Source organism: Canis aureus, chromosome 23 (genome assembly GCF_053574225.1).
Source record: "Canis aureus isolate CA01 chromosome 23, VMU_Caureus_v.1.0, whole genome shotgun sequence".
Lineage (NCBI taxonomy): Eukaryota > Metazoa > Chordata > Mammalia > Carnivora > Canidae > Canis > Canis aureus.
The window spans coordinates 41,281,236-41,307,601 of record NC_135633.1 but is presented as its reverse complement, the minus strand read 5'-3'; the positions used below and the strand labels follow the sequence as shown (position 1 = coordinate 41,307,601).

Sequence of the window (26,366 nt, the reverse complement as noted above, 5' to 3'; positions counted from 1 at the left end):
TCGTCTTTTTTCTATAGCAAAAACTTTCACTGTCCAGCCTGGTAGATTAAGCTGTTACTATAGGTTATATGCATTAAAATTACTGAAAATTCCCAGACACAGTATGATTATCTATATTGATGTCGTTCTGTTTAGATAAGTATCTCCTTTGTGTCTCTGTTATAATTTGCTGAGCTTATATATTTTAAAGGCAGGCTAATTCACATTTTCATTAAACAATACTCCTCCTAGTATTCCCATTTAATTTTGGTTACATATAGTACACTTTTTGACAGTGGTAGAGCACGGCCTTATTTGTTATCTTGTAACACCTATGCATTTACTCAAACAACCAAATGCTATTATATCCTAACCTGGAAGCTACCTACTTGAAATAAATCTATGCATAAGGCTGACATATACCTTCCTCTCCTGTAATAGATAAACCTGAAGAAAAGGACAATATTAGCTTGTGGACTTCACAAACACTATAACGCCTTCTGAGTCCACACAATCAGGAGACCTCAACTTATCCAAAAGCTTTAAAAATCGTTCAACAAAGACGAGAAATTTTAAAACCGAGTCCTGGTGGAGAAACATTCCTGAGCAGATGGAGAGCAGAGGGAAGAGAATTCCACGTCTGTCAGTGAGAAGAAAACTGTCCTCTTGCTTTAGCCCATGCAGCTGAGTAAACTCACTCAGATATTCTTCACTTCCACCATCTTAGAAATCAAGTGAAAGGACAAGACACAGAATACAGATCATTGTTTCTAAGAGATTGTTTTTATTTAAAGAAAATGGAAACAAATGTAGACACAATTATCAAGTCTTTGAAAGAAGTCAATGTATTTGATAAATCCCCAAGCTACCTTGGGTAAGACGTTCCTGACACTTGCAGTCAGGTTCAAACATAACCCTCATTACGAGGAAGCAGAGCATAGAAAAGGTCGGAGAGGACAAGAGAAGGAACAGGAGAGGAAACTGCAAATGAGAGAGCTACTAGCCACATGCACAAAGCTCACTACACCACGCTCATAATCCAGGAACACCCCTACTTGACCCAGAGGCCTTTGCACATATTGAGGGGACGGTGGGGAGGAGGTAAAGAGACTGCACTGATTGTCCTCTTTGATACAAAAGAGTAGAAAAATTCCTTCTGAGTCAAGCACCATGTCATTCGTCATTGTCCAAGAATCATCACAAAATCCAAGGACCCAGTTTTGACAGTTCCCCACATCCACTTCCCAGTAATGTTGACCACAAGTAAATGTCTGGGCTCCCCATGCCAGAAAATAGTTAGATCTTTTTGTATTAGTGACAACATCAGGATGATTGGGACTGACGTGCAAATGTCTCAGATCTTCAAAGAGTGGGACATGACGGGTGGTTACTTCATTTTCAAAAAAAATGGGCACTGCAGGAGGAAAGAAACACTCACGTTAGCATATGATGTTGATTCGTGATGGACATGGCCTTTATATAGTGTCTGGGTTTCTAGCTTATCCCTGGAAATGAGGGCCAGGGCAGTGAGGAAGATCTAGAAATCTACTGTAGGTCAATGTCTACTGGACTGTCTTTAAAACAAGCAAATCTCTAAGCAGAAAAAAATGGAAGAAATATATGAACTTTCTTAATATATATCAAAAAGACAGATATGCTAAGCTGTTTTTTTTTCTCTGAAATATTTGCAGTTGAGAGATCTTTAGTAATACAATATAGCCAGGCCATCTTCTCATAAAATAATAATAGCTCCTAATAACAATAACTCCTACGGAGTGATCACTTTGTCTCCTATTTAACTATTTTTCACCAAAATACGACAAGGCAAGATAAACTGAAAGAAAAATTCCTATTTTTTCATAAATAGAAGGTTTGTGAGCTAGTGCAACTTTTGAAAGAAAAGAGATAAATCTAGTGAAATAAGTGGTCAGCTGACTGTGGTGTTGTAAGTATTCACTTTATGTGTTTAATACTATTGATTCTATACAAAGTACTTTTGGATTATGTGAATAAAGATTGTGCCATGTAAAGTGATTTGTTATGAAACATTTTTGAAAACAAAAGGAGAGGAAAACTCATCATCTAACTACCAGAATAAACCACAAACCTAAACTTGGAATATACTGAGGGTGCATGAAGATTTATGTTTCATACAACAGTTAACATGGTATCCCGGCACACTGCAGCCTCTCTAGTATCTTTCCTATTGTCTACTTCCAGGTAGCTTGTTACAATCTATTCTATTGGGCTTTTCTTCAGATATTAATTGTTTTGCCACATGCATCATCTTTGTATCAAGGCAAAATAGGCTATTACCTTCCCAGATATGAAATCATAAACTCTGCTTTGGGGAAACATTACCCGCTAGGACACTAGCTGAGGAGACTGTATAACTATACCACCAAAGGATGGTCTCTTACCAAGAAATTGGCTGAGCCTCTCTATCAGCCCAGTGATGGGCCATGAGCTGAGCTGTGCGTCCACGGGTTGAGGCAGGTGCTGCTGTACTGCTTCACTCCTGCAAACAAGAGCAGTTCATTATTGTTTCTGAGCTCAACGTTTTCATGACAGTGATGGCATGTAATCGACATCCTAGGGAAGATGCTTCATTAAAATCCTCATGTCTGGGATCAGAGGTGATGAATGTAACTGCACAAATGAAGGAATGTAGCAAATATCCATTCATTTTCTAAAGAGCAAATGAAACCCAATTCTACTTCCTGACACTTCAACCCTAGCATATAATTTCAGGATCTGGTTCTATCAGCCAAGCATGGGATGATGCAAAATGGCCTGAAACTGAGGACATGGAGAGGACACTTTGATTTTTAATCCACACTAGTCACCTCCGAGATGCTCCGTGTTCACATATCACAGCAAGGGGGTGAGGAGCTCAGGTTGGGCAGAGATTCTGCTTCGGAGGACCCAGCTTCAGGAAGTGCCACATCCAGCCCTTCCTGGTGAAGTTGGGAGTCTGCCGCCTGCTAACTGTGGGAGCCCCAAGCCCTAGATGGTCCTCCCCCATGCCTCTTCTCTTTCTCCCCCACTTTAGGCTTCTTGAAAATACCTATTTCTCCCACAGAAGACTAGCGTGGCTTCGGGCCATATCCTTAATGTATTCTTACACTTACTGGCAAGAATTAAAATCAGGACTAGCAGTTGTCTTCATGCCACTGGTGCACAGAACCCTGGCAACTGCATGGGCTTCCACAGACCCCTGTCCAACCCCACCTTACACAAAACAGCAAACGCTTTTCTTCTTTGTGAGATTGGGAAAAATAAATGTATTATGAAACAGGTTTTGTTATCATAATAAATTATGCTCCTATTTCAGCATCAACGTCTGATCACTAATAAATAATTCTTAAATCTTTTATGTAGAGGCAAACTCACCTTTTTAATGCACTTTCAAAATGCTGTAAAGAGAAGAGGGAGAAAAGAAAGAGTCTTAGTATTCATGACAAGATTCACAGTAGAGATTTCATTAACCTAATCCAAGGGTGAGTAAGCCCGTATTCATGGAAACAGAAAGGGAAAATGAACTTTATAGATGCCCAAATTTCTCAGTTTGGCCAAGTGTTCAGACAAATCCATATGTCTTCAGCTAGCTTCTTGGTTGCTGTGGTCAGTAATTGAATGTATATTACAACTTGAGGAGTGTTTGTAGTTTGCTTTTCCACAGAATTTCACAGACTTTAGCCTGGTCACCAGAAACACTGTCACAGGGAAAACCCTTACCACAGTTTCAGAAAGTACCATTGCACAGTTGTGAGAGAGGGCAAAGAGGTTATGGATGTTATCTAGGCAGCACGGTGACTCTTCTTTCCTCAGTCCTTACCTGGAGCAGCTCCGTGTCTGGTTTTTGGCACATTTTCTTGAGGTCCTCATACATTCCTCTTAGCAGTTTCCCTTTTAGGTCCATGCTGTCCTCACTTTCTTTGAGTTGTTGAAAAATGTCTTTGCTTTCCCGTTCTATTCCCTCTAAATAACGTCTCTCTTCCTCATAAAGCAAGTGGCACACCTTCTGATACTCAGCACGGATCATCTCCCTCCGCAGACTCACATAACCCTGAAGGGAGAGGCTTAGTTAGATCATAGAGTGGGGCTGATTCTATCTCTGTCATACCATCTACTATTTGTCTCTGGCATTTAGCCAACTTGGTACATCCCTTGAAAACAGAAACTGGGACATCTTTCTGCCCCCACCCTTTTTCTACTCATTTGTACTTTTATTGCACAAGAGGTCAAAACCTTGACTTTGAACTTCTTCCCCAAATTCCTACATTTTCCTAATAATAAGCACTTGTGATATAATAATTGGCTTGAATAATATACTAAGAACCTTCATTACTAAATCCATTTAGTCTCTTCTATGCCCAGATGCTTTAGCTGTAGACTCACTCTTTGCTTTAAGAAAATAATAGCAAATATTACTTCCTAGAACAAGAGAAGACCTTCCTAAATGTTTCCTTCCACATCCACAAACTGCATGCATGCAGACCAGAACCTGGTGTGTATGAGTGCAGCTCAACTCTTCCTGGCCAAGACGGTACACTCCCTTTCTTAGCTGACTCTCACACTATCCTCAGAGACAATAGTCAACGTACAAAAACCTTTTCCCATTAATTCCCCCTTTTCACTTTTTTAAACTTTATCTTTCCCTATTTTCCTCCCAACTGGTTAACATGCTTTATTCACCCACATGGTTTTGGCATTAAAACGAAACATACTCGGTTGACCTGATATCTTGGCTTTTGTGCTGTCATTTTTACCACCAACAAAATATATTTCTTGATCATAGGTAAACTGTCACTAGATTCGTTTATGTAATTCTCAGGCTTTCATCAAGTGAGCGAATTTTAACCAAGGAGCTTCTTTACTGAATCCACATGACTTTTTATACCTTAGTTTCTAAGTTTTCTCAGGGTAATTCCCAGGAACTTAAAGGGCCACATTTATCAGACTAACATTACCTTACCCCAAACCATCTATACCACCACCATTTCTAACCTAGATGACGTTCCAATGCCAATCAACAACTGTCTCTTTCTTTTTAATCCCTTTAACATGCCACACTCACACAAATCACATTTTCTGACATTTCAGAAATGGAATCTTTCCACTTATCATTACTTATTGTCAGTTTGTTCCGGACCTTTCCTCTTAGGGCTCCTCAACTCTCTCCTACTTGCTTCCTTGAATTTCATTTTGAAGCCTTCCAGTCAGTATTCTCTCTAAACTGCAATCTGAATGAACTTACCAAAAGAGAAATATGATAATATCTCTTCCTTGCTTAAACAACTTCAGAAGATTTTAGTTATATTCAATTTGGTTCAACTTAGTATATATCAGATGAAGCTTCAGTAAAAGGACACTTAATTATCTTTGAGCCTTTGTGCTCCACTTAAATCCTTCTTATTACACTGGTCATATTAAATGTCAGTATTTTCAACAAGTTTTTGGTTCACCTTACATGATGTCCACCACTTAGCATGCTTACTTCAACTGTACTTCTTTTTTTTTTAATTTTTATTTATTTATGATAGTCACAGAGAGAGAGAGAGAGGCAGAGACTCAGGCAGAGGGAGAAGCAGGCTCCATGCACCGGGAGCCCGAAGTGGGATTCGATCCCGGGTCTCCAGGATCGCGCCCTGGGCCAAAGGCAGGCGCCAAACCGCTGCGCCACCCAGGGATCCCTTCAACTGTACTTCTAATACATAGTTCACACTCGATTTTTAGATCTGACTTCAAATGTCTGTACTTTCATTCATTTACCTTTATTGACTTCACAATGGAAAAACAAAGGCAGGTGTGGGAGAAATAATCAGTTTAGTTTGAGATGTGCTTAACTATTCTTCCTAAAATGTTATTTTCCCAAACAGCCTTGTGCCTTAATTTCTGACCTCCTACAGGTGTCTGTCCAAAATGTGCTCTTCCATAGAGTAAGTTTTTCTGATCACCATACTGAATGCTCAATTTTGTCAAATTACTTTCCTTATTTGCTTTCATATTGTATTTTTCTCAACAGCACTTATCATGATGATTGATACTCTAAATTTTATATTTTGACTGGTTAAGTACCCTTCCAAGTACCCCTTTTGCTCCTTGAGTCGGAGGTAATCTATTGCCTTTGTCTATTTTATATTGGCTTAGAACAGTTACTGAGACAAAATAGGCACTGGATATTTCAAGGAAAATATATTGTAAGTTATCTACTTCAGGATATTACCTTTAAATAACAAAAACAATTTTGTTATATCACCTTGTCATTCCCACAGCCCCATTTGGATTCCTTTATTAGTGGTGACAAGATTCTTTGATACTGTTTGTTTGTATGTTTCCATCAGGAAATCTTGACTTCTTCTAAAATATTACTAAATTTTTGTTTCACCTCTCATTAGTGGTGTTCAATCCATATTTTTGAATCCACCAATGATATATCCACATTTTCAGTCATTCTATTTAGGTCACATTTTAAGCCAGTGCTACATTACTAGTCATGTCTCTCAACATTTCATCTCTTATAATACACATGTGAACCAATATGAACTTTATAGGATCTCTACTTCAGGATTGCCCTACTTACTAGGCTTCAACTCTCACGTATTTGCCTGGTTGAAATCCTCATGAGTTTGCAATTTCAAATTGTCTAATCACTAAAATAATCAGATAATATCCTCTGCACATTTAAAGATTTCTTCATTCTAAGAAACTCTATGTTTATCTAATCTATTAGCTATTGTTTACCTTGATTACAGTGAATTTTCTATACCTATTGGATTGGTATGATCTTATCCAGGAATAACTTCCATGAGCTTGTTGTTTTGATTTTAGGAAGAAATCCTAACAAATTTACATACTTCCCTGATATACTTCCCTAATTAGAACTGATTTGCTATTGGTTACTCATAGAAGACTATGAACATTATGATTTAGCTGAAGTATAATCAGTGAGTATTGGAAGCTGGTGCTGAAGAAAACAGAATCCCTTGCTTACCTCCCATGTTCTGACTTTGCTGGTCTCTCTTTTTTGATTTCTCCGATTTTCTTTTGTCTGTTCCCACAGAGATCTCATTTGTTTCAGGAGATTTTGCTACAAAAGAATCATGAATATGAACATTAGAAAAAGTGTTATTGAAAATGTCATAACTTTAGAGATGAAGAGGGCAGGGAATGCAAGATAAATGCATTTGCCATCTCTAGTAATCTAGATACTAGACAGGGCAAAGTGCCAGGGCATGTCATTGTTAAGCCCAATGTCAAATTGGAGGACTTTTATAACCACAAAGTAAACCTACAGTTGGAAAGGGTGTCTCACTATGTAGGCAACTGGCCCTCAAACTTTATGTCACCAAACCAATTTTCACTAAATGGAAGCTGTCTAACTTTTTGTTGTCTTGTGGTCAGTTTTTGTCTCCTAGTAACCTATTATTTTAACCAAGAGCCAGCGTTTCTAAGTAGACTCCATTAGATTAGGCTTTTTGCAACTGTGGGTATAATGGACAACAACCATGCCTGAAACTAACAGATTAGTCCATCTTGGTGTTGCAAGGAATTGTTGCAGTTCCTACTGTAATCAACATCATCACCACCACCAACTTGAGTTGTAAGACTATAACCATGAAAATGTAAGTGCTGTGGGGGGGAGGGGGGCGGACAACATCTTTTTACAATAGCTTACCCAAGTTTCTAGCACATAATGCCAATTATTATCTGCTCTGTATGACGCATAGATAAATAGAAATTATCTTCACTTTCTTTTCTAATCTTTCACATATCAGATCTCCCAGATTGAAACTTCTCTCAGCCATTGCTTACCCGGTATCCCTCAGCAGTCCAACCAATGGAACAATGTTTATGGGCCACATGCTCCTTAGACTTACAACAGAGCAAACAGAGCAGGTCCTTTATAACCTCACAGAAGAAATTCTTTGTTTTCATGTGTATCTCACACATCTGTTCTGCAGAGCTCGGTAAGCGGTAAGGTCTTGCCCGTCTGGCAAGGAACAGTCGTGTCTTCAAAACAATGTTGGTTTTAAACTTCATTTGATGAGATGTTTCCCTGCACACAGGGCAGTAAGGAGGATAAGGGGCTTCCTCCCAGAAGATACAAAGACAAGGCCTACAAAAGCTGTCCCCACAGCCTATTGTGACTGGGTCTATGAAATAATTCACACATATGGAGCAAAATAATTCATCCTGGTTGATGTTGGAATCCATGACTCTGAGGAAAGAAAAATGTAGAGAAAATTAGTTTGTCAATGGTCTTGAAAAAAGTACATATTCAAAATCATTAAAAATACTGAGAGGTGTGAGCATCATTTTCTTCCTGTGTGTATGAATATCCTAGTATACACAGCAAGACATGCTATGTGTTTTCGTATAACAGAAAGACATTGCTGAAGAACAGAGCACTCAAGTTCTTCAGCAAGCATAGTGATTTGTTGAACATGGCCTTTCTATTACAGTTCCAGCTCCTTTTTTACAATTCCAATTTTTTTTTACATTGTCTCTTCTAAATGGACCTGAGAATGTAGTACAGATCCAATTGCCAGTCATGGAGTGTGGGTCATATTTCACCAAATGCAATCATCCTTACCCCTTTGCCAGTAATTGATTATAGGCTACTTGACCTTATCTAGCCAATGAGATTTGAAAGAAATACTATTAAAATGATTTTGTGAAATGTTTAGTGGATCCTGAAAAGAAACATTGGGAAGAGTCAGCTGCTTAATACTCCTCTGGAATATTTGAGGAACATGTGTTGAATGTGATACATGGGACTTTCATTTTGTTGCCACAATGTGCACTTGTCTAGAGACCAAAAAATAGACCCTGAGGATGACAGAGAAATGGAAGAGCTGGGTGTTTAACAATGTCACCATGGCATTAAATTAAGCAACTCTGGTACTGACCATCAATACACATAAGAGAAATTGAGAAAATATACAAATCCTTTTACAATTATCATAATTAAATATATTTTCTGGCAAGAATCATCAATGAATATGAAAGTCATTGCTAATACAGACTCTTTGTTAATAAGCTCCTCACTTTATTACCAATTAATATATTAAATTATACTTAAATTTTTAAAGAATACATTATTTTAGTTACTATGAGTTGTGACTACATGTTTTATTTAATTAAATGGTTGCTGTTATCTCTCCCATCTTTGAGAACTTGAATGGGAGAGGCTGCTTGTTTGAAATGCATAAAGTTTATCTTGGATCCAAAGCAGACATGAAGTAAACAATTGCCTTCTGAACAGTTATAAAATCAGCATTAAGATAACTCTTTGAAAATTGGGTAACAATGAGGTGATGATGCCTACAGATATTTTATGAATAACAGTTTGTGAGAGGGGATTTATGTAGGTCTGTTTAATGAACACACCATTTTCAGTGACATGGAACATAAGGTCTTCTACTCAAAACTTCCCATCATGAGGAGATCCTTTAAGGGACAGGGGTAAAGATTAGATTATCCCTGTGTAGGGATGCCCGGGTGGCTCAGTGGTTGAGCATCTTCTTTCAGCTCAGGGTGTGATCCCGGAGTCTCGGGATCAAGTCCTGCATTAGGCTCCCTGTATGGAGCCTGCTTCTCCCTCTGTGTATCTCTCTGCCTCTTTCTCTCTCTCTGTCTCTCGTGAATAAATAAATAAATAAATCTCTAAAAATATATGTATTAGCCCTGTGTAGAATGGGCCAGAAACTAGCCAAGAACTTACTTTGAATATAATAATTTTTAGATTGAAAACATTAATGAAAATCATAATATGTAAATGATAATAGTAGGGATGCCTGGGTGGCTCAGTCACTTAAGCAACTGCCTTTAGCTCAGGTCATGATCTCAGGGTCCTGGGACGGAGCCCTACATCGAGACCCTAGGGGCTCAGTGGGGAGTCTGATTCTCCTTCTCTCTCTGCTGCCCCCCTCCACTTGGGCTCTCTCACTCTTTCTCTCTGTCAAAAAAATAAATAAAATATCTTTTTAAAAATGATAGTAGAGGAAGCTATACTATTTTCTAATTCTAAGTATGAACAGACTCCTCTTATCTATATTTCCTGTTTTAGTCTCATCAACAATGGTAGTGATATATGTTCTATTTTTACCAACACTTTATAATGAGGAAACTTAACATAGCGTGAATGAAATAAGTTACTTGTCTAAAAGTCACACGTTGAATAAATGACTGATCCTGTGTACAAATACAGATCTTACTAACAAAAAAAAAATAATGAAAGGAAAGAAAACAAAACAAAACCACAAAACTAAAATTACTGTCCATGATTAACATTAAATCAAGCAACATGTACTGATCTCTGAACTGCACTGACACTAATCTATTATAAGATATCATGGTATAAAAAAGACCATATTCTGGTACTCAGTAGATCAGAGTTTGAAGGATGATATAAAATGAGGTGTTTTTCAAAGGTAATTGTTGTCATGAGAAATATATAAAATGCCATGAAAATGGCAAGTGAGAATCATCTGAAAATTAGTATATCATTTTAAAATTTCAAGGCAATTCAATTTATCTCCTCTCAGCCCTGAAACATTCAAAATTTAATGATTTAAAAGAGACTAGTAATATACTCATCATTCAAACAGACTCATTTCTAGAATTCCAGTTCTCTATGAAATGATATATACTTCAAGTCAAAACGGTTGTCAACAATAAAAGACAACTTGTTTTAATATATGTATTTTTCTTGACTTACAATGGGGTTACATCTGAATAAATCCATTGTAGTTTGAAAATATCATAGGTTGAAATCACATTCAATACTACCAACCTACTGAACATCATAGCTTAGCCTAGCCTACCTTAAAATTGCTCAGAACACTTAACTCCTACAATATGGCAAACTCCTCTAACCCAAAGTTCATTGTATAACAAAGTGTTGAATATCTCATGTAATGTATTGAGAACACTGTAATGAAGGTGAGAAACAAAATGGTTGCATGGGTAGAGATGGTTGTAAGTGCATCAGTGGTAGACTGTCATGGTCAGTGACTGACTGGGAAGTGAGGCTGCTTCTCCTGCTGCCCAGCATCACCAGAGTGTCTTAGGACATATTTCTGGCCCAGGAAAAACCAAAACACACAACTGAAGTTCAGTTCCTACTGAATGTGAATCCTTTCCTCATCACTATAAAGTCAAAAATCAATACGTCCCACCATCTTAAAGTGGGGACTATCCACAAATTGATTTCACTGCACTAAAAAGGCCCTTATATTCATGTTCCCTGGATGCAGAGAGCCTTCTCCTATCTAAACTTCCTCATATGGAAAAGTATCAGTTTTCCATATCTTTCTAGCTCCTAAACACTTGACACTCTACCTCTGAAAACTGAAATCCAGGTCTGAAACGGAAAACTGAAGAGACATTTTAAATAGTCAACCTAACAAAGAGTTTCTGGAATAGTTGAGCATATTGAACAGAACTAGCATTCTATATAGACCCGTTATACAAACATGTACTTAAATATGTACATACAGTTGGCACAACATGAATAGAGTGGTAGGCATGGATAGATGAATTACTATCTATGGAAAACTAATACAACTAGCATATGTTTGTTGCATTGCCCACAGCACTTCATGCTATCTCGTGGCAAATGCTTTCTGCACCTCACGATTCTATATGAACATCAAAGTACACAAAAATGACAGAGGAAAAAGAGACAATCCTAATAACTCATTTAATAAATGCAAAGAGAAGAGATTGCATCTACCTATGGGGGTAAAATTTAAATTTAGAACTAATGAAATCATTCCCACTCAAATTCTTTGGGAGCAACCTAAACAGACAGACATATGGATTACATTTCCTATTTTCAAGAGAAAATAGCAGGAGTTACTTTCATGAGTATGGAGTACTCATCTGTGGAAACTGTTAATGGAGTTTCCCGTTCTTTATCAGTAAGTGATTCTGTTGAAGTCAGTTGAAGGAGTAGGTACTCACCTTTCAACAGCAGCAAATTTCTAAAGTCTTCCCAGCCCAGCCAACTCCAAACACAAGGATTCTGGAGAGGAATGAACTTGGCTCTTTGCCTGATGCTTTATAGTCCCTGAAGACCACATCCATTTTCCCAAAGTGATTAAGTTATCAATCCTTGGGAAAGGTGTTGGGCACATGATTGGATTTTTGCAGAGTGGAAGACACACCCTATTGTGGATGACTCATTGGAAGCCATTTTAAACCTACTTAATCAACCTGCCACATCCGGGCACTACTGAGAAGCCATGTCTTGAGTTAACCTATGTGATCCATGGATCTGTTGTTTTTGAAATAAATATAAAATGTAAACTTCTTATATGTTTTTAAAAAATCATATTATAATCCTAATTGCATCAACCAATTACTATGCACTATATTTGGTTATCTGTCTGAATCTGCATACATTCCTTTCTCTAGGTCAACATGCCTAATTTAATTTTTTAAAATTTTTTTCATGCCTTTCTAGATATTTCTTCAGGCTGAAAGCTCTCCACAGTTCATTTATCAGCCCAGTGTAGCCAAGCCCCTGCCTGATAATACCGCCTCCTGCTCTGGCAGAAGTATCCTACTGTTTCTATGGATCTTGTCCACCTCAACTGAACTAAAATTCTCTGAAATTTTATATTTTTCAGTGAGTCCTCCACACAATTCTTCCCCTTTAGTTTTTCTGTTCTTTTCTTTTTGAAAACATACAACACTTTTCTCCTTTGGTCTAAAGCTTAACACACAATAGCTTTTGCTGGTCTTTCTTTAAGACTCTGTTCCTTTTCTCATTATCCCGTATCCCCTCTCATACCCTCTCCTTTTATTCTTCAATACATACACATAATCGAAAGATTTGTGATATTTTGTGGATTTAGTGATCACACGGTTGATGTATACTGCATGGATAACTCCTAGAAAGCATTATAAACATTTTTGTAAAAGAAATATCATATTTTCTGTTAAGTTTAAGGCAACTAACTCTTAAAGTATTCCTCATCGTGGTGAGGCTAGCATTCTGCTCCATCTCTTCAAAAACATTTTCAAATTTAGTCAACAATGGATCATGGTGCTTCACCCAAGGAAGTATCCTAGAGAGGAAAACTTAAAACACTCTGTTTCCAGTACGTCAAATGATTGCTCCCCATAACTCTGCTATTCCAATGTAAAACCATGGCTAAAAAACTGAACTACATTCCTCATATTCCAAAATTTTAATCTTTAATATTATCTTCTCTTGGAAATTTTAGATGGGAAAAAAACTCCAACTAGTTTACCCACGACACTGCTCCTTTCTCTTGTCTATTGCACATATAGCAATATAGTGAATGGTTTTTACTTAGATGTAAGTTATTTGAGAAAAATACATTAACTGTACAATCTTTGCAGCAGTATTAGCCAACATATCACCAGGTCCACAGGGAGACGTCAAACTCTTTTTATTGCCACAGCTCCACGGCCTGTGAATGTGGAGGGAGGTTAACTTGGGAGAAATCCTGCTTTCAAGGTTTGCCTTTAAACAACATAACGTAGGGGACACTGGGATTCACAGAGGGTTAAGCTTCTGACACTTAGTTTCAACTCAGGTCATGATCTCAGGGTGTGAGATGCAGCCTCACATCAGGCCCTGCACTGAGCAGCATATGTCTCTCTCCATCTCCCTCTTCCCCTCCCCCCTGCACTCCGGTTCTCTCTTTCTCTCTCTCTTATTTTTTTATTTTATTTTATTTTTTTTGGTTCTCTCTTAAATAAGTAAATCTTTAAAATTAAAAAAACAAAAAATAGTGTAAAGAGGGACCAGAGAAGTTTTAAATCTGGCCAGGATTCCCTCTCTACTCCCCATCAGAACAATACCCTTCTGACTACTCTATCCCATAGTTTGTTTATTGTAAGGATCTTCCACTGTGGCTGAGCAGATCATCAACTACTCCCAGCCCTGTGTGAGTTGCACAGATTGTTTCATGGGTTTTGTAGACCTTTTCTTGATCAGGATTTTCCTCATATGCCTTCATGCTCTCTCCTCAACTACAGCCTCTAGCTGTGACACCCTCTACAGATGTGTCCTCTTTATCTCCCTCTCACTCTCTCTTTCTCTCTGTTTGTGTAGCTCTACCCTCCACCAATACTCAGTGCTGGAACTCTGACACCCTTGAACTCCCTGACTCACAACTCTACTCAGGATTTCCTGTCCCAGTGTTGTAGCCTAGCAATCTTTAGGCAGTAGCTGGTGCTACATTTGTTTCTTTTCTCTCAGCATTTACTATCTGGTGCTGCCTATTGTCTAAGGTCTGAAAGCTATAGCTTTTTATATCTATACCATTCTAATATCTTTTATTGGTTCTTAATTGGTATAGAATAAGTAGGCAAGGCCCCCACTACTTTCATTTGCTCAAAAATAAGTCTGTAGGAAGGCTTATATACTAAAATTTCCATTTCATTAATGGATATTAAAGATTTATTTTTATGAAAAATTATGAAAATGTATCAAATTTTATCTTTAGTAATCTCTGCATTATGTCTCTTTCAATAGATTGATCCATTTCACTTAATCTCTTGAATTAGTTAGCACAAATGTGCTTCTAAAATTATCTTCTTTTTATTAAAATATCTGTTGCTGTCTTCCTCTTTTGATATAGCTATTTAGTGTCCTCCCTCTCTCCTTTCCCTCTCTCTTTCTCTCCCTCCATGTGTGCATTACTGTGTGTGTGTGTGCTCAGAGCAGTGAGTTTGAGAAAAAATAACTCCCTTTGATTTTTATTGTGTATTTATTTTCCTGAGTGAATTATGTAAGCCAGACTTTGGCAGTCAGTGGTGGTGGAGTGGGGCTACGGTTTTGGCTGTGTTACTGGAGACCAGCTTCTAGGCACATGTAGTGTTGTGAGCAGTTGGTCCCACTACAAGGTGTGTGTGTGTGTGTGTGTGTGTGTGTGTGTGTGTGTGATCAGTACGTTCGATATATCCTTTCATTAGGAAGTACTTGGTGGAAAGAGAAGCCCCTTATGGGTCATCATTGAACACCAGATCCTACACAGGGGAGGAAGAAGCATAGAGTTGTGGCCTTTTTAGAGTAAAAGGGTCAAATGTCAGGCCTTTCAAGAAGAGGTCAGGAAGCTCCAAGATCATCACACAAAGGTCCATCACTATCTTGTCTCATCTAGTATCCTCACGTGTGAGATCCTCCAACGCAGGGACTGCTGAACCCTTGTGCAAAGTCAGCCTCCCTTTCCCTTGTCCAGGGCATGAGGAGCTTCCAAATCAGACCCGTCAAGAGGTACTGCCCAGTACCTTTGGGTAAGAGGTCTCTGATTTCTTTGAGTGCTGTCCAATCCTAAGGATTCCTGGGTGCTGTCCAATGTGGGGGAATCCTGCTCTGTACCCCAAGTGCCTGGACCAGATCCCCTAATGTGAGTTCATTTTGGAAACAAGTGCAACCTATGCTTTCAAAACTGTCAAAGGGCTAGCCATCTTGTGTCTCCACTGTCACTGCCAGACACGTGGCAGGGTAGGGACACTGGATTTGACACAGAACCAAGCACAGCGCTTGGCTAAAATGGATGGCCTGGGCTTCAGAAACGGAGCTTACATGGTCTCGTGTGATTAGAGGATGCAGAATTTAGAGCTGCTGAGGACAGAACAGGAGGAAAAATGCACTTTTAAAATATGCAATAGCAAGATATGGTGGAAACTGCAAGAGACTCCTAGTCTTCCTGCTGTAGCTTCCAGAATTGTCGGAGAGCCACAGTTGAGTTGCCAAGAGCTCTGCACCTGTCCTGCACATCTGCAGTGCCTTTGATGCCCTGGGGGGGGGGTGGCTCCCTATAACGCAAGCACTGGCACAACAGGCATCCCTGGTCTACAGGCTCTGGCACTGTCACCCTCTGGTCTCCTACTCACCCCGTTACCTTCAGGTGACCTTGTGGGAAGATTGGACCCAGCATACCCAAACCTGCCTAGATACACCTCCAGACCCCCCTCCTGCCCCAACAGTCTCCCATAACATTCCCCCCTCCTCCTGCCAGTTTCTCTTTGCTCAGCCAGGAGAGTTGCCCTGTCTCATTACTGTAATTTAATATATTAGTATTTTCAATGCTCATCCGATGCCAGTGATTGTCATTTTAATTTTCTGTCTCTATGAGTGAGGTTGAGAATATCTTCCCATTTATTACCTTCTTCTCTTTCTGTGAAGTAACAGTTTCAGATGATTTTCATAGTGGGAAGGCCATCTCTAGTTTTCTTCCAGGTGGAAGCCTTCTTTCACATCTTAGATACTCATCCTTTACTAGTTTTATCCCTCACTTCCATTAGGGTGTCTTTTGAGAACAATACCCTTAAATTTTTTGCAGTTCAATTGATCAGTAGTTAACCTTATTTAAAATGTGTTTTTTCTTTCTTCACCAGGAAATCCATCTCTAACATAGAATCAAAGAGGTATTTTCCTATATTCACTTCTTTTAAAATGATGAATTTGCTTTTTCATCTTGAACATACCTGGAATTAATTTTTGTGAACTCTCACAGCATATTCCCTGGAAAGTTTCTCTTTGGTAATCCAATGGCAATGCCTGCCCATTCAGTCAACAATCAGGTAATCCGTATATCAAGTGAGTCTTAAGCTGTCTGGTTCCTGTGGATATTTTGTCCTTCCCTGTACCAATGTCCCACCTCTTATTTGTTAGGGTCATGAGACCATAACCTCTGACACTGATACTTTAGAATGCCTATTGATGTCTTGATCCGAAAAAGAACACTGCTCTAATATTGCCAATATCCAAATTTGATATAAAATTCATATGTATGTAAAATTTATATGCATAAATATCCACCACATATTTGCATGTAATACATTGCAATCTTCTCATCACATACTTCCAGAATTTGAAGTACACCTAAAAACATCATACCTGGGACACCTGGGTGGCTCAGCAGTTGAGCATCTGCTTTTGGCTCAGGGAATGATCCCGGAGTCCTGGGATTGAGTCCTGCATCAGGCTTCCTGCATGGAGCCTGCTTCTCCCTCTGCCTATTTCTCTTCCTCCCTCTCTCTCTCTCTCTCTCTCTGTGTCTCTCATGAACAAATAAATAAAATATTTAAAAAATACCTAAAAATTTGATTGCAATATCTTTTCTGAAATATCTTCAAAAAAGTAAATTAAATTCGCTACTTTTTCAACTACCTACATTAGGGTTTTTTTTTGGTTTTTACTATTACATGGTCTGAATTTTCTGAGAAAAAAGAGGGTTTTTTTTCTCTGAGTAATCAAGAATTCAAGAAAAATGACTATCCAAATTTTATTTTTGAAGTTCTCAACACTGTCTCTAAGATCTCAATTCCCACTCTTACACTTTCTTTCATTAAAGACTATTTAATAAATACTACTGAATCAAATTGTGCCTATGACACTCTAGCTCTCAGGTGAAGGACAGTTATGTAGACTTTGTATCTGTAAACCAACTTCATTCAGCATTTCTCAAAGCTGAACATTCATCTGAATGGCATGGGATAATTGACAAACCATGGATTTCAACTCCAACCCCCATGCAATATTTTTGTTTCTACAGGTCATGGGTTTGGGCTAAGAACTGGACTTGAAATAAGGAACTGGATTTGAAATAAGGCTCAGGTGATTATGATGCTGGAGGAGCTGAATGAAACTTTGAGAATAATGTGCATATTCTTCATTCCGTATGATCCTCAACATTTTCTCTCCCCATTGCTTTATCTGTGCCATTTTCAATAGCTGATAGAATTTCTGCTACTTGCTATTCTCAATTATTAATGAGGAATATGTGGAACCATATATACTTTAAAACTATCTTCCTTTCAGAAATGGAATTTGGGAAAGAGCGTAGATAATTTATTAAACTATAGCAAAGATTCTTGGGTGGCATACTGTAATCAAACCCTATTGCCAATAAGACAATCATCTCACCTTTTATTAATTGATTCATGCATCAATTATTTGTTCAGGGCACATTCTCTCCTAGACACTCTGTTATCTGCTGGTGATATGTCAGTGAACATTTTATCTCTTGCAATTTACACTATTGTAAAAGAAATGACCACATATTTGGAGTTCATGTAACGATAGGCCTAGCTTGGTCCTGAGGTCAGTGGAGATTTCCCTGAAAAACAGGATATGTAGGATACCCTAAATGAAAAGGTGGGAGAAGAAAGTTTCAGATTGACATGGGCATTGTAGATAATGAAGTCTGTCTGTCTGTGATGGGCAAACTCTGTGTTCCTACACTAGACCATTAAGTTTAAATCACACACTTGTGTATTTCTGTAACTCCAGCATACTCCAACCAGGCGAGCAACCACAGCACGTATTCTAGATAAATGGGCCATAAGAGATAATTTAATTTTAGAAGATGGAACAAAAGAAGATGGAACATACTGACTGACCCAGAGATTTCTTTACAGACAAACACTGAGAAAGTGGATAAGGGATCGTAACAGTCACCCTCCTCGACACTCAGAAGAAACATATCCTTAGATTCCATCAGTGGGCCATTCTTCCTTATTTAAGAATCTTTACTCCTAAAGATCACTCCCAAGAGTTACCCACATTGACTCCCAATACTGTTTCCTAGAGGTGAAGTCATCTTCACCTCGAGATCAACCAGTCATGTGTTTTGATCTTCCTCACACAGCAAAATAATCTTTCTGAATTCAAAGATGCATCTAGACAGTCATGTCTACATCTCAAACTTCTTACACTGTCAGTTTGATACTGTGATTGGTTATTTCTTTATTGAAGGAATTCTCCACTGTGGAAAGAAAAAGAATATTCCAGTCAAAACCAGTTTTAAAATTCCTGGACAATTTCTGAGTTGACCTAGTATCTGAAATGAAACAAACTGTGACTTAAAAATTGAAAAAAGAAGGGATGCATGGGTAGCTCGGCGGTTGAGCATCTGCCTTTGGCTCAGGGCATGATCCCAGGTCCGGGGATCGAGTCCTGTATTGGGCTTTCTGTGGGGAGTCTGCTTCTCCCTCTATCTCTCTGTATACCTCTCTCTCTGTGTGTCTCTCATGATTAAATAAATAAATAAAAATATTTTTTTAAAAAATGACAAAATTGAAAAAAGGAAATATTCAAGGCTTTGTTCTTCTGAAATATTTCTTCTGTTAGCACAAAATATTAGTTTCTAAGTGCTTTTGCTTCCAAGAATGCCCAGACTCAAAGACTCCACTTTATAGCTAGAAGACAAATTCTAAGAGCAATTCTTGAAGGAGTCAGAGGAAAATACTAAGCAATTTCCTGTGTTTGTCAAAGGTATAAATATGTGTCTATTACTAAAATGCACCCCCGTGAATTTAAACAAAGACATTTTTCCCTTTGCATGTTCTTCTACAAATAAATCTAAATGATTGACAACAGAAGATTGTTAATCTTGCTTGATGGTGAAGTTATAAGTTATTTTGATGTATAAAGTGCATCATGTTTTGGAATCGAGTAAACTGGGTCTGTTACTACTGAGATAGGTCTCAATTATTTTAAGATTTAATTATTTATCTTAGGGAGAGTGCTGGGGGAGTAGAGGTAGAAGAGGAGAGGAAGAGTCTCAAGCAGAATCTGAACTGAGCACGGAGCCCCACACAGGGATGAGTCTCACAACCCTGTGATCACTATCTGAGCAGAAGGCAAGAGTCAGATACTTTTATTATTTTTATTTTTTATTTTTTTTAAAGAGTCAGATACTTAACCAATTTCACCACTCATGTGGCCCAAGATAGGTCTTGATTTTGATTACCTGTATCCCTAACTTTAACATTCCCAAATTTTACTTGTAAATTTACATTTTTTACGCTGTAAAGGTGCTAATAAGTGCATCAACTCTAATGAAGTTGGTGTCAGTTTTGTTTAAAACCAGTTGATATTTGGGAGAGATGGGTGGCTCAATCCATTAAGAATCTGCCTTTGGCTCAGGTCATGATCCTAGATCTTGTGATCAAGTCCCACTTGGGGTTCCCTGCTCAGTGGAGAGCCTGCTTCTCCCTCTCCTCTCTGCTCATGCTCTTCTCACTATCTCTGGTGCTATCTCTGTCTCTTTCCCTCAAATAGTAAAAATCATTGAAAAATAAAAAATAAATAAAATAAGTTGTTATTAAAAAGAATAAAATGGATAAAGAGGACTAAGATATAGGACCAAAAATATAAGCTGCTATAGATGGCAGGCATGAATGTATATTTACATACACATTTAAGTTTTTTGTGCATGTTTTGGTCTTAATGTTTGGAGACTATTTATGTCCCTTCATAAACAGTAGATCTTTGAGATAAGGCAGGAATATTTTAAAAGAACGTATTCATTTCCCAAGAAGGAGTGAGTTTTTGCCATGTAGATCAGCAATTCATTCCAAAATCCTGTTCAAGAAAGATTTCTGCAATGTGCAAACTAGACATCTACATAAAAAGAGACTATCTCCTCTACTTTGAAAGTTAGTCCAGTAACAAGATGCCTCAGCCACAGAGGCAGAGACTATAAGAATTCCATAATCTTAAGCATGTTGATAAAAATATTTTATTTTAATATGATTAAAGTTTTTGCAGGCAAGTTTGAAAGCAATTCTCATAACCAAATATATATCAGGCAACTAAAACCTAACCACCACAGTGGCTGGTCATACATATGATCCAATAGTGATCACCACATTAATTACCTTCTAGTTAAATCCATGCTCGCTTGGGATATGCATAGGTTCCAGTTGCTAAATATATTTCATTTTTTCTTTTTTGCATTTTACTTACAAAAGTAAGTAAAAATTTCTATAAGATAACTTTGTTGGTTGCCTAGCCAACAGGCATACGCCTTTCTGACCCACTTCTTGTACAAAACAACCTTAATTTTTTTGGGGTGTTAATTTCCTCCAAAAAGCTTGGACTTCAGGAGTTTGATTCAGTGTGTGGCTGCATAGGTAAGTCATGATTGGTCTGAAGAATCAATTAGTAATGTGACTAGCCAGTGATTGCTTTAACAAAGGGCAGTTCACTAAGCATCTCTACTTTTATTATTTAAGTGTCAAAACCATCCCATTATGATTTCTTGTCCAAAATCACTCTGGTACTAAATGCTGGAGGCAGAACTCCCACCTCTGACTCAATTAAAATCAGCAAGCTATTACTCTCCAAGATACTACAAGAGGGAAAAAAAATAACCTTTTGACTTCTAGGCAACTATCATAATTCAATCAACAAGCATTTTCTGGTAAGTTCACAGTTGCAGGAAGAATTTGTCCCCTTGGGGATATAATGGTTATAAAACAACATTCTGGGGAGCCTGGGTGGCTCAGTGGTTTAGCGCTGCCTTCAGCCCAAGGTGTGATCCTGCTGACATGGGATCAAGTCCCATGTCACGCTCCCTGCATGGAGCCTGCTTCTCCCTCTGCCTGTGTCTCTGCCTCTCTCTCTCTCTCTTTCTCTCAAATAAATAAATAAACTCTTTTTTAAAAAGATAATTTTTTATAAAAATTGTTAAAATGAAGACATTAATACCGTGCTACAGATCTGTGCCTGTCCCTCATCCATGATCCTGAAAAATGCCTTTATTGTAATATGTTGATTAAAATGCACAAAATGTGCACACATAAGCCATAGTCATGAAACTAAAATTACTCCTTTGATGTTCTGTATTTCAAACAGAATTCATCACTGAAATTAATTTCTGAATATATGAGAGTTAATGGGATTAAATTTATGTAAAATTGGACCAGATTTCAACAAGAATCCTCTCACGTGACTATACTAAGCTTTTTAATTTGCCCTTCTATCTTTATTACAGACACACCTACATTTAAAAATAATCATTAAGGAAAGGAGAGTAGCAGTATGTTCTCAGCCCTTGGAAACTATTATCATCATTCTTCTCCGTGGTGAAAAGATTTAACGATCATGGAATAACAATCAGCACCAGAAAACATATGTTTTTGGAATTTTGTTTTATGAGAAACAACTCACTTCTAGACTAATGAAAGCACTGTCCATCTAATTTCTGCCTTTTCTGCATGGTTAACAGTGTCATTTTCTGCAAACCCATTTACTATTGTTATCTCTGACTTTTTGTCAGGAAACTGAGGTTTCTGACATCATTCACCAATAATCAAATACAAGGACTTTTCCAAATCATTCAATGCATAACCTACTTAGAAAAAGTGAAATATTTCTTTTTGCATACTCACATCATGCCACTTGTAGAATAGAATGTAGTATATTCATACAAAAAATAAGATACTCCTAACCAATTTTTACACAAAGTAAAAATTGTGACACACCTGGAAACTACTTTCTGAGTCCCTTTAGTCTATTAGAAACAGCCAAGAATGTGAAAAAACAACAGACACAACTTCATCATCAAATTATTCCAAAAATATAGAGTAAACCAGATAACAAAGTAGCTTAAATCATGAAAAGGTGGAAGTAGGGGAGTTATCTTTAATTTTGGCAAATGAAATGATTTCATAGAAATAACCTTGGTTTGCTGATATATAAATTTATGCCACTCTGTTTCCATTTGGAAAAGTAGCAGGAATTTCTCTAATGTAAACAGTGTGTTCACCAAAGATTTCAGAGCTATGATGTCACTAGTGCTTGCTGTAGAAGTAATAAGAAAGTCATAAGTACAATCTTGGCTGTGTCAATGTATACACATAAGTTAAATGATCCAAAGCTAATCATATTTTACATATTGTATTATAGATCTAAATGCTGAAGTAATTCATTAATTTAGGGTTTGTTAATAGTAACCCATTGTTGGATATATCAGATAGTAAATTACTCATTGGAAAATTACTTAGAAATAAGAGTTTTAAGTAGAAGTGGAGAGCAGATTCAAAAAAATTTCTGAGAAGCCTGATATTGTCAAAAATGTAGTCATCATTGCAATCATGCTATCCTGGTAGCTGGTTTGACTTTGATCCAATTGCTTTCACCGAATCATCTGGGTTGTTTGCTTGTTTGTTTGTTTTATAGATCCCATCTCCCTTACAGAATTGTATAGAATCATTCAGGGTTTCTTAAAGATTTTATTTGCTTGACAGGGAGAGAGAGAGCAGGCAAGAGCACAAGCAGGGAAGAGGAGAGGGAGAGGAAGAAGCAGACTCCCAATGAGCAGAGAGCCCATCTTGGGCTAGATCCCAGAACCCTGAGATCATTACCTGAGCCTAAGGCAGAAGCTTAGTGACTGGGACACCCAGGCACCCCAATCATTTACATTTTGATCTCAAATGTCACCCTAAACTCTGAAGACTAAGGAGAAATTGAGCGGAATTGAATGGATATAGATGGCCATGCTGAAGATGAGAAAATATCAATGGTGCAGCACAGAAAAGCACTGAAATTAACACCAAAGGGAAGGACCTACATTCAAACGCCATATTGAAATATAGTCAGATGTGCAAGCGGGAATGGGAAAAGAATATGGGGACCCAGAAACCCAGACAAAAATTTTCCATATGCATGTTGTTTAAAAATAATGCCAAGGATGAAGGAAAAGATGATTTCATTAGATTGTGTCTGGAGAATGAGAAAGGGGTTATTCTAATCAAAGACAGAAAGGTACATCCTCCCCTGGTCCTGCCTACTCCAGACCTAATCTGGGTGGAGCTTCAGGATCCAGTGTAAAGGCTTTGCAAAGGCAAAATAAGTTTGTTTAGCGGAGGCTTTTGAATTGGCTGGACTGTGGGAACTCAGAAAGCCTCAGCTGCCTTCTAGTACAGAGAGTCCAGAGCACACAGAACTGACCCAACTGGTTGGGTTTTCCTATAGGCATTGAGGAGACCAATTACACATTCACCAGGTGAGCATACACTTTTAAGTAAATAATTCTGACTTTTTTCTTGGCAAAATTAATTAACTGTCAGCAGGCTTAAGACTTTCCCAAGCAAATGTATTATACCAAGGTACCAAAAATCCTGTAAGTTCCTCCAGTTTACTCTATTGAATTTTCATCTGTCCTTGTTTTGACATTTATAAATTTATATATTTGTGTCCTTTATATTATGTTCCTTGTGTATGAAAATTGGGATATCTAGAGGGAATGTAGATGTCATGTAGTTTTAGATTTGGTTTGGTCCTAAAACTGAAGGAAAGCCTCGTGTGGTTTTGGTCAAAGGCACTGAGGCTTCAAGATGAGGATCAGTTACCCAGAGGAAATCATAAATGTCCTCATATTCTCACTTGATCTTTGACATTTGAAGAGAGAAGTAGTTTAGTTCATCAGAAGGCATTCGTCCCATTGCACTGGGTCCCAGTGAATGCAAACAAATCAGGAACTTACCACAGGCTCGGGTCTCACTCATAAACAGACCACAGTGTGGCATAGACCTGGAGAAGCTCCCAGGCTTGTCTCACTATTTCCACCCTCAGCCGTGGACCTCTGACCTGCACTTGGAAGGTAGCCACAAGCAAGGCACCAGAGAGCAATGGGCCTTTCCCTTCCATTCATTTTGAATTTATTTTCTTTTTCCATTCTCCTGCCCTAGAACTTCTTCTTTTTTTTTTTAAGATTTTATTTTATTATTTGACAGAGACAGAGAGAGAGAGCACAAGCAGGGCAGTGGTGGGCAAAGGAAAAGGGAGAAACAGGCTTCCCGCTGAGCCAGTAATCTGACTCAGGGCTAGATCCCAGGAACCAGGGATCATGACCTGAGCCAAAGGCACACACAGACTCAACTGAGCCAAGCACGCCCCCCACCTAGGACTTATATCTTAACTTGAGCCTCTTGAAACAGTGGCCACTTGTTGGTCTTGCTCAGTGCCAGGCTCTGGTGAGAAGGCAGGCTCGGGTTAGGAAGACAATTTTGAAAAACGCGAAGGGAGTATATGAAACGTAGACATGGGGGGATGCCTGGGTGGCTCAGTCAGTTCGGCGTCCCCACTCTTCGTTTTAGCCCAGGTCATGATCTCAGGATCTCAGGATCCTGAGCCCTATCTCAGTCTCCTCACTCAGCAGGGAGCCTGCTTGAAAGATTCTCTACCTCTGCCCCTCCCCCCCCTCTCTCTCTCTCTCTCCTCTCAAGTAAATAAATAAGTCTTTAAAAATGTAAACATAAATTTCAACTCAGAAGTAGCCAATTTTCTATCTGCATTAAGGGCGGTTAAATTATTCAAGTGGGTTGTGATTTTCTCATTCATTTCTTTTTTCTCCTCAGAAAGCAGAGCTCTGCACAACTTCCCAAAACAACTCACGTGCGGAGTCTGAAGAGTGACGAAGTCTGACTCCTGCTGAGGTGTCTCAACTGCTAGAACTGTAAGGGGCCAAAGGCCTAGAAATCCTAGAAATGCCATCGCCTGGAGGCCAGATCACTGGTGCAAAGCAGATATTGTGAAGTTGCTGGAACGCGTGGAGACCAACCTTCCGTCCAACCACAGCCACACATTCAAAGCAACCCAGTCACAGGTGGACTGGGGAAAAGTGGCTTTTGAAGATTATTCTGGAGAAACGTGCAAACTCAAATGGTTACACATTTCTTAGCACATGAGAAAATTTCGCACATTGACCGAGTTAGTGCCGGAAGCTGGGAAGGTGCTGAAAGACCTGCAGAAGCACAAGCCACAAGAAACCCCCAGACTTGCCCAGACGCCCTGGGGCTCACCTTGGCTTCCTCAGGGAGGCGCGGCCCAGGAGCCCCAACAGTATCCAAGCTGAGGAACCAGGAGCTGACCAGGCGCCTGTCTGAGCAATACAGGGAGCTCCCGGAGCAGATAAGGCTCAAATAAGTGCAAGATTTTCCGAAGGAGAAAGGGCAGTTTGAGGAGAACCTGGCTCGGCTCCAGGCAGAGCACCCGCCCTCTTCCGGGCTCTAAGCAATTGGACGTAACCGGGAGGAGCCCACACAAAGCGGGAAGGAAGTTTCAGAGGCGTGTGCAGGACGTGAAGTCTCCCCCGGAAAACTCTTCTTCCCGGAGGGTGGGATTCCACGGGGGGCCCAAGAGGCCCCCATGAAGGGATATGAGAAGCCCCCGGGACTCGCGGGGGGCGGGGAGAGCAGGTGCGGCCTGCGGAGCGCTCGGGGGAGCCCGGCGGCCGCAGCCGGTCCCCAGCCCCGGGAGGAGCTGCACGAGCAGCGCCGGGAGCTGCAGCCCCAGGGCACGCCGGATCCGGGTCCTGCTCAAGAGGCCGGCGGGCTCCTGAAGAACGTGCTGCCCACAGAGACCTGCCCTGTGCTAGGCGGAAACACGGGCATGAAGGGGGGCCCACCCCCAAGATCAGACCCACAGACCTGCAGTCCCTGTCCGCAGGGAGTCTGCAAGGGGGCTTGGACGGGAGTCCAGGCTCCAGGCTCCAGGCTCCAGGCTCCAGAGACAGAATCCTCAGCGGCCACTGGGGGCAATTCTCATGCCTCAGGGGCATCAGGAGAAAATGAAGCAGCCAAGGAAGGCAGGAGGTCCTCGG

At 39.3% G+C, this 26,366-nt stretch overlaps 1 protein-coding gene across 1 annotated transcript; it reads right to left on the bottom strand.

Moving 5' to 3' along the window:
* Positions 1-703: 703 nt before the first annotated feature.
* On the bottom strand, positions 704-25,847 carry LOC144295041 (tripartite motif-containing protein 43-like). Its single transcript, XM_077867387.1, has 7 exons — positions 25,567-25,847; positions 7,798-8,203; positions 6,977-7,072; positions 3,818-4,048; positions 3,373-3,395; positions 2,400-2,497; positions 704-1,393 (listed from the first exon to the last, which is right to left on the bottom strand). The coding sequence occupies exons 2-7, from the start codon at positions 8,197-8,199 to the stop codon at positions 900-902; spliced, it is 1,344 nt and encodes a 447-aa protein (XP_077723513.1). The 5' UTR covers positions 8,200-8,203; positions 25,567-25,847; the 3' UTR covers positions 704-899.
* Between the last annotated feature and the right edge of the window lie 519 nt (positions 25,848-26,366).

What these genes read in the sequence shown, in the direction of transcription:
- LOC144295041 (XM_077867387.1), bottom strand. Translation starts at nt 8,199, where the DNA reads ATGGATTCCAACATCAACCAGGATGAATTATTTTGCTCCATATGTGTG. An exon ending in CAGACACGGAGCTGCTCCAG is followed by an intron (nt 3,396 to 3,817) that starts GTAAGGACTGAG and finishes TTCTCTTTACAG; the next exon opens with CATTTTGAAAGTGCATTAAA. An exon ending in GAGGCTCAGCCAATTTCTTG is followed by an intron (nt 1,394 to 2,399) that starts GTAAGAGACCAT and finishes TTCCTCCTGCAG; the next exon opens with TGCCCATTTTTTTTGAAAAT.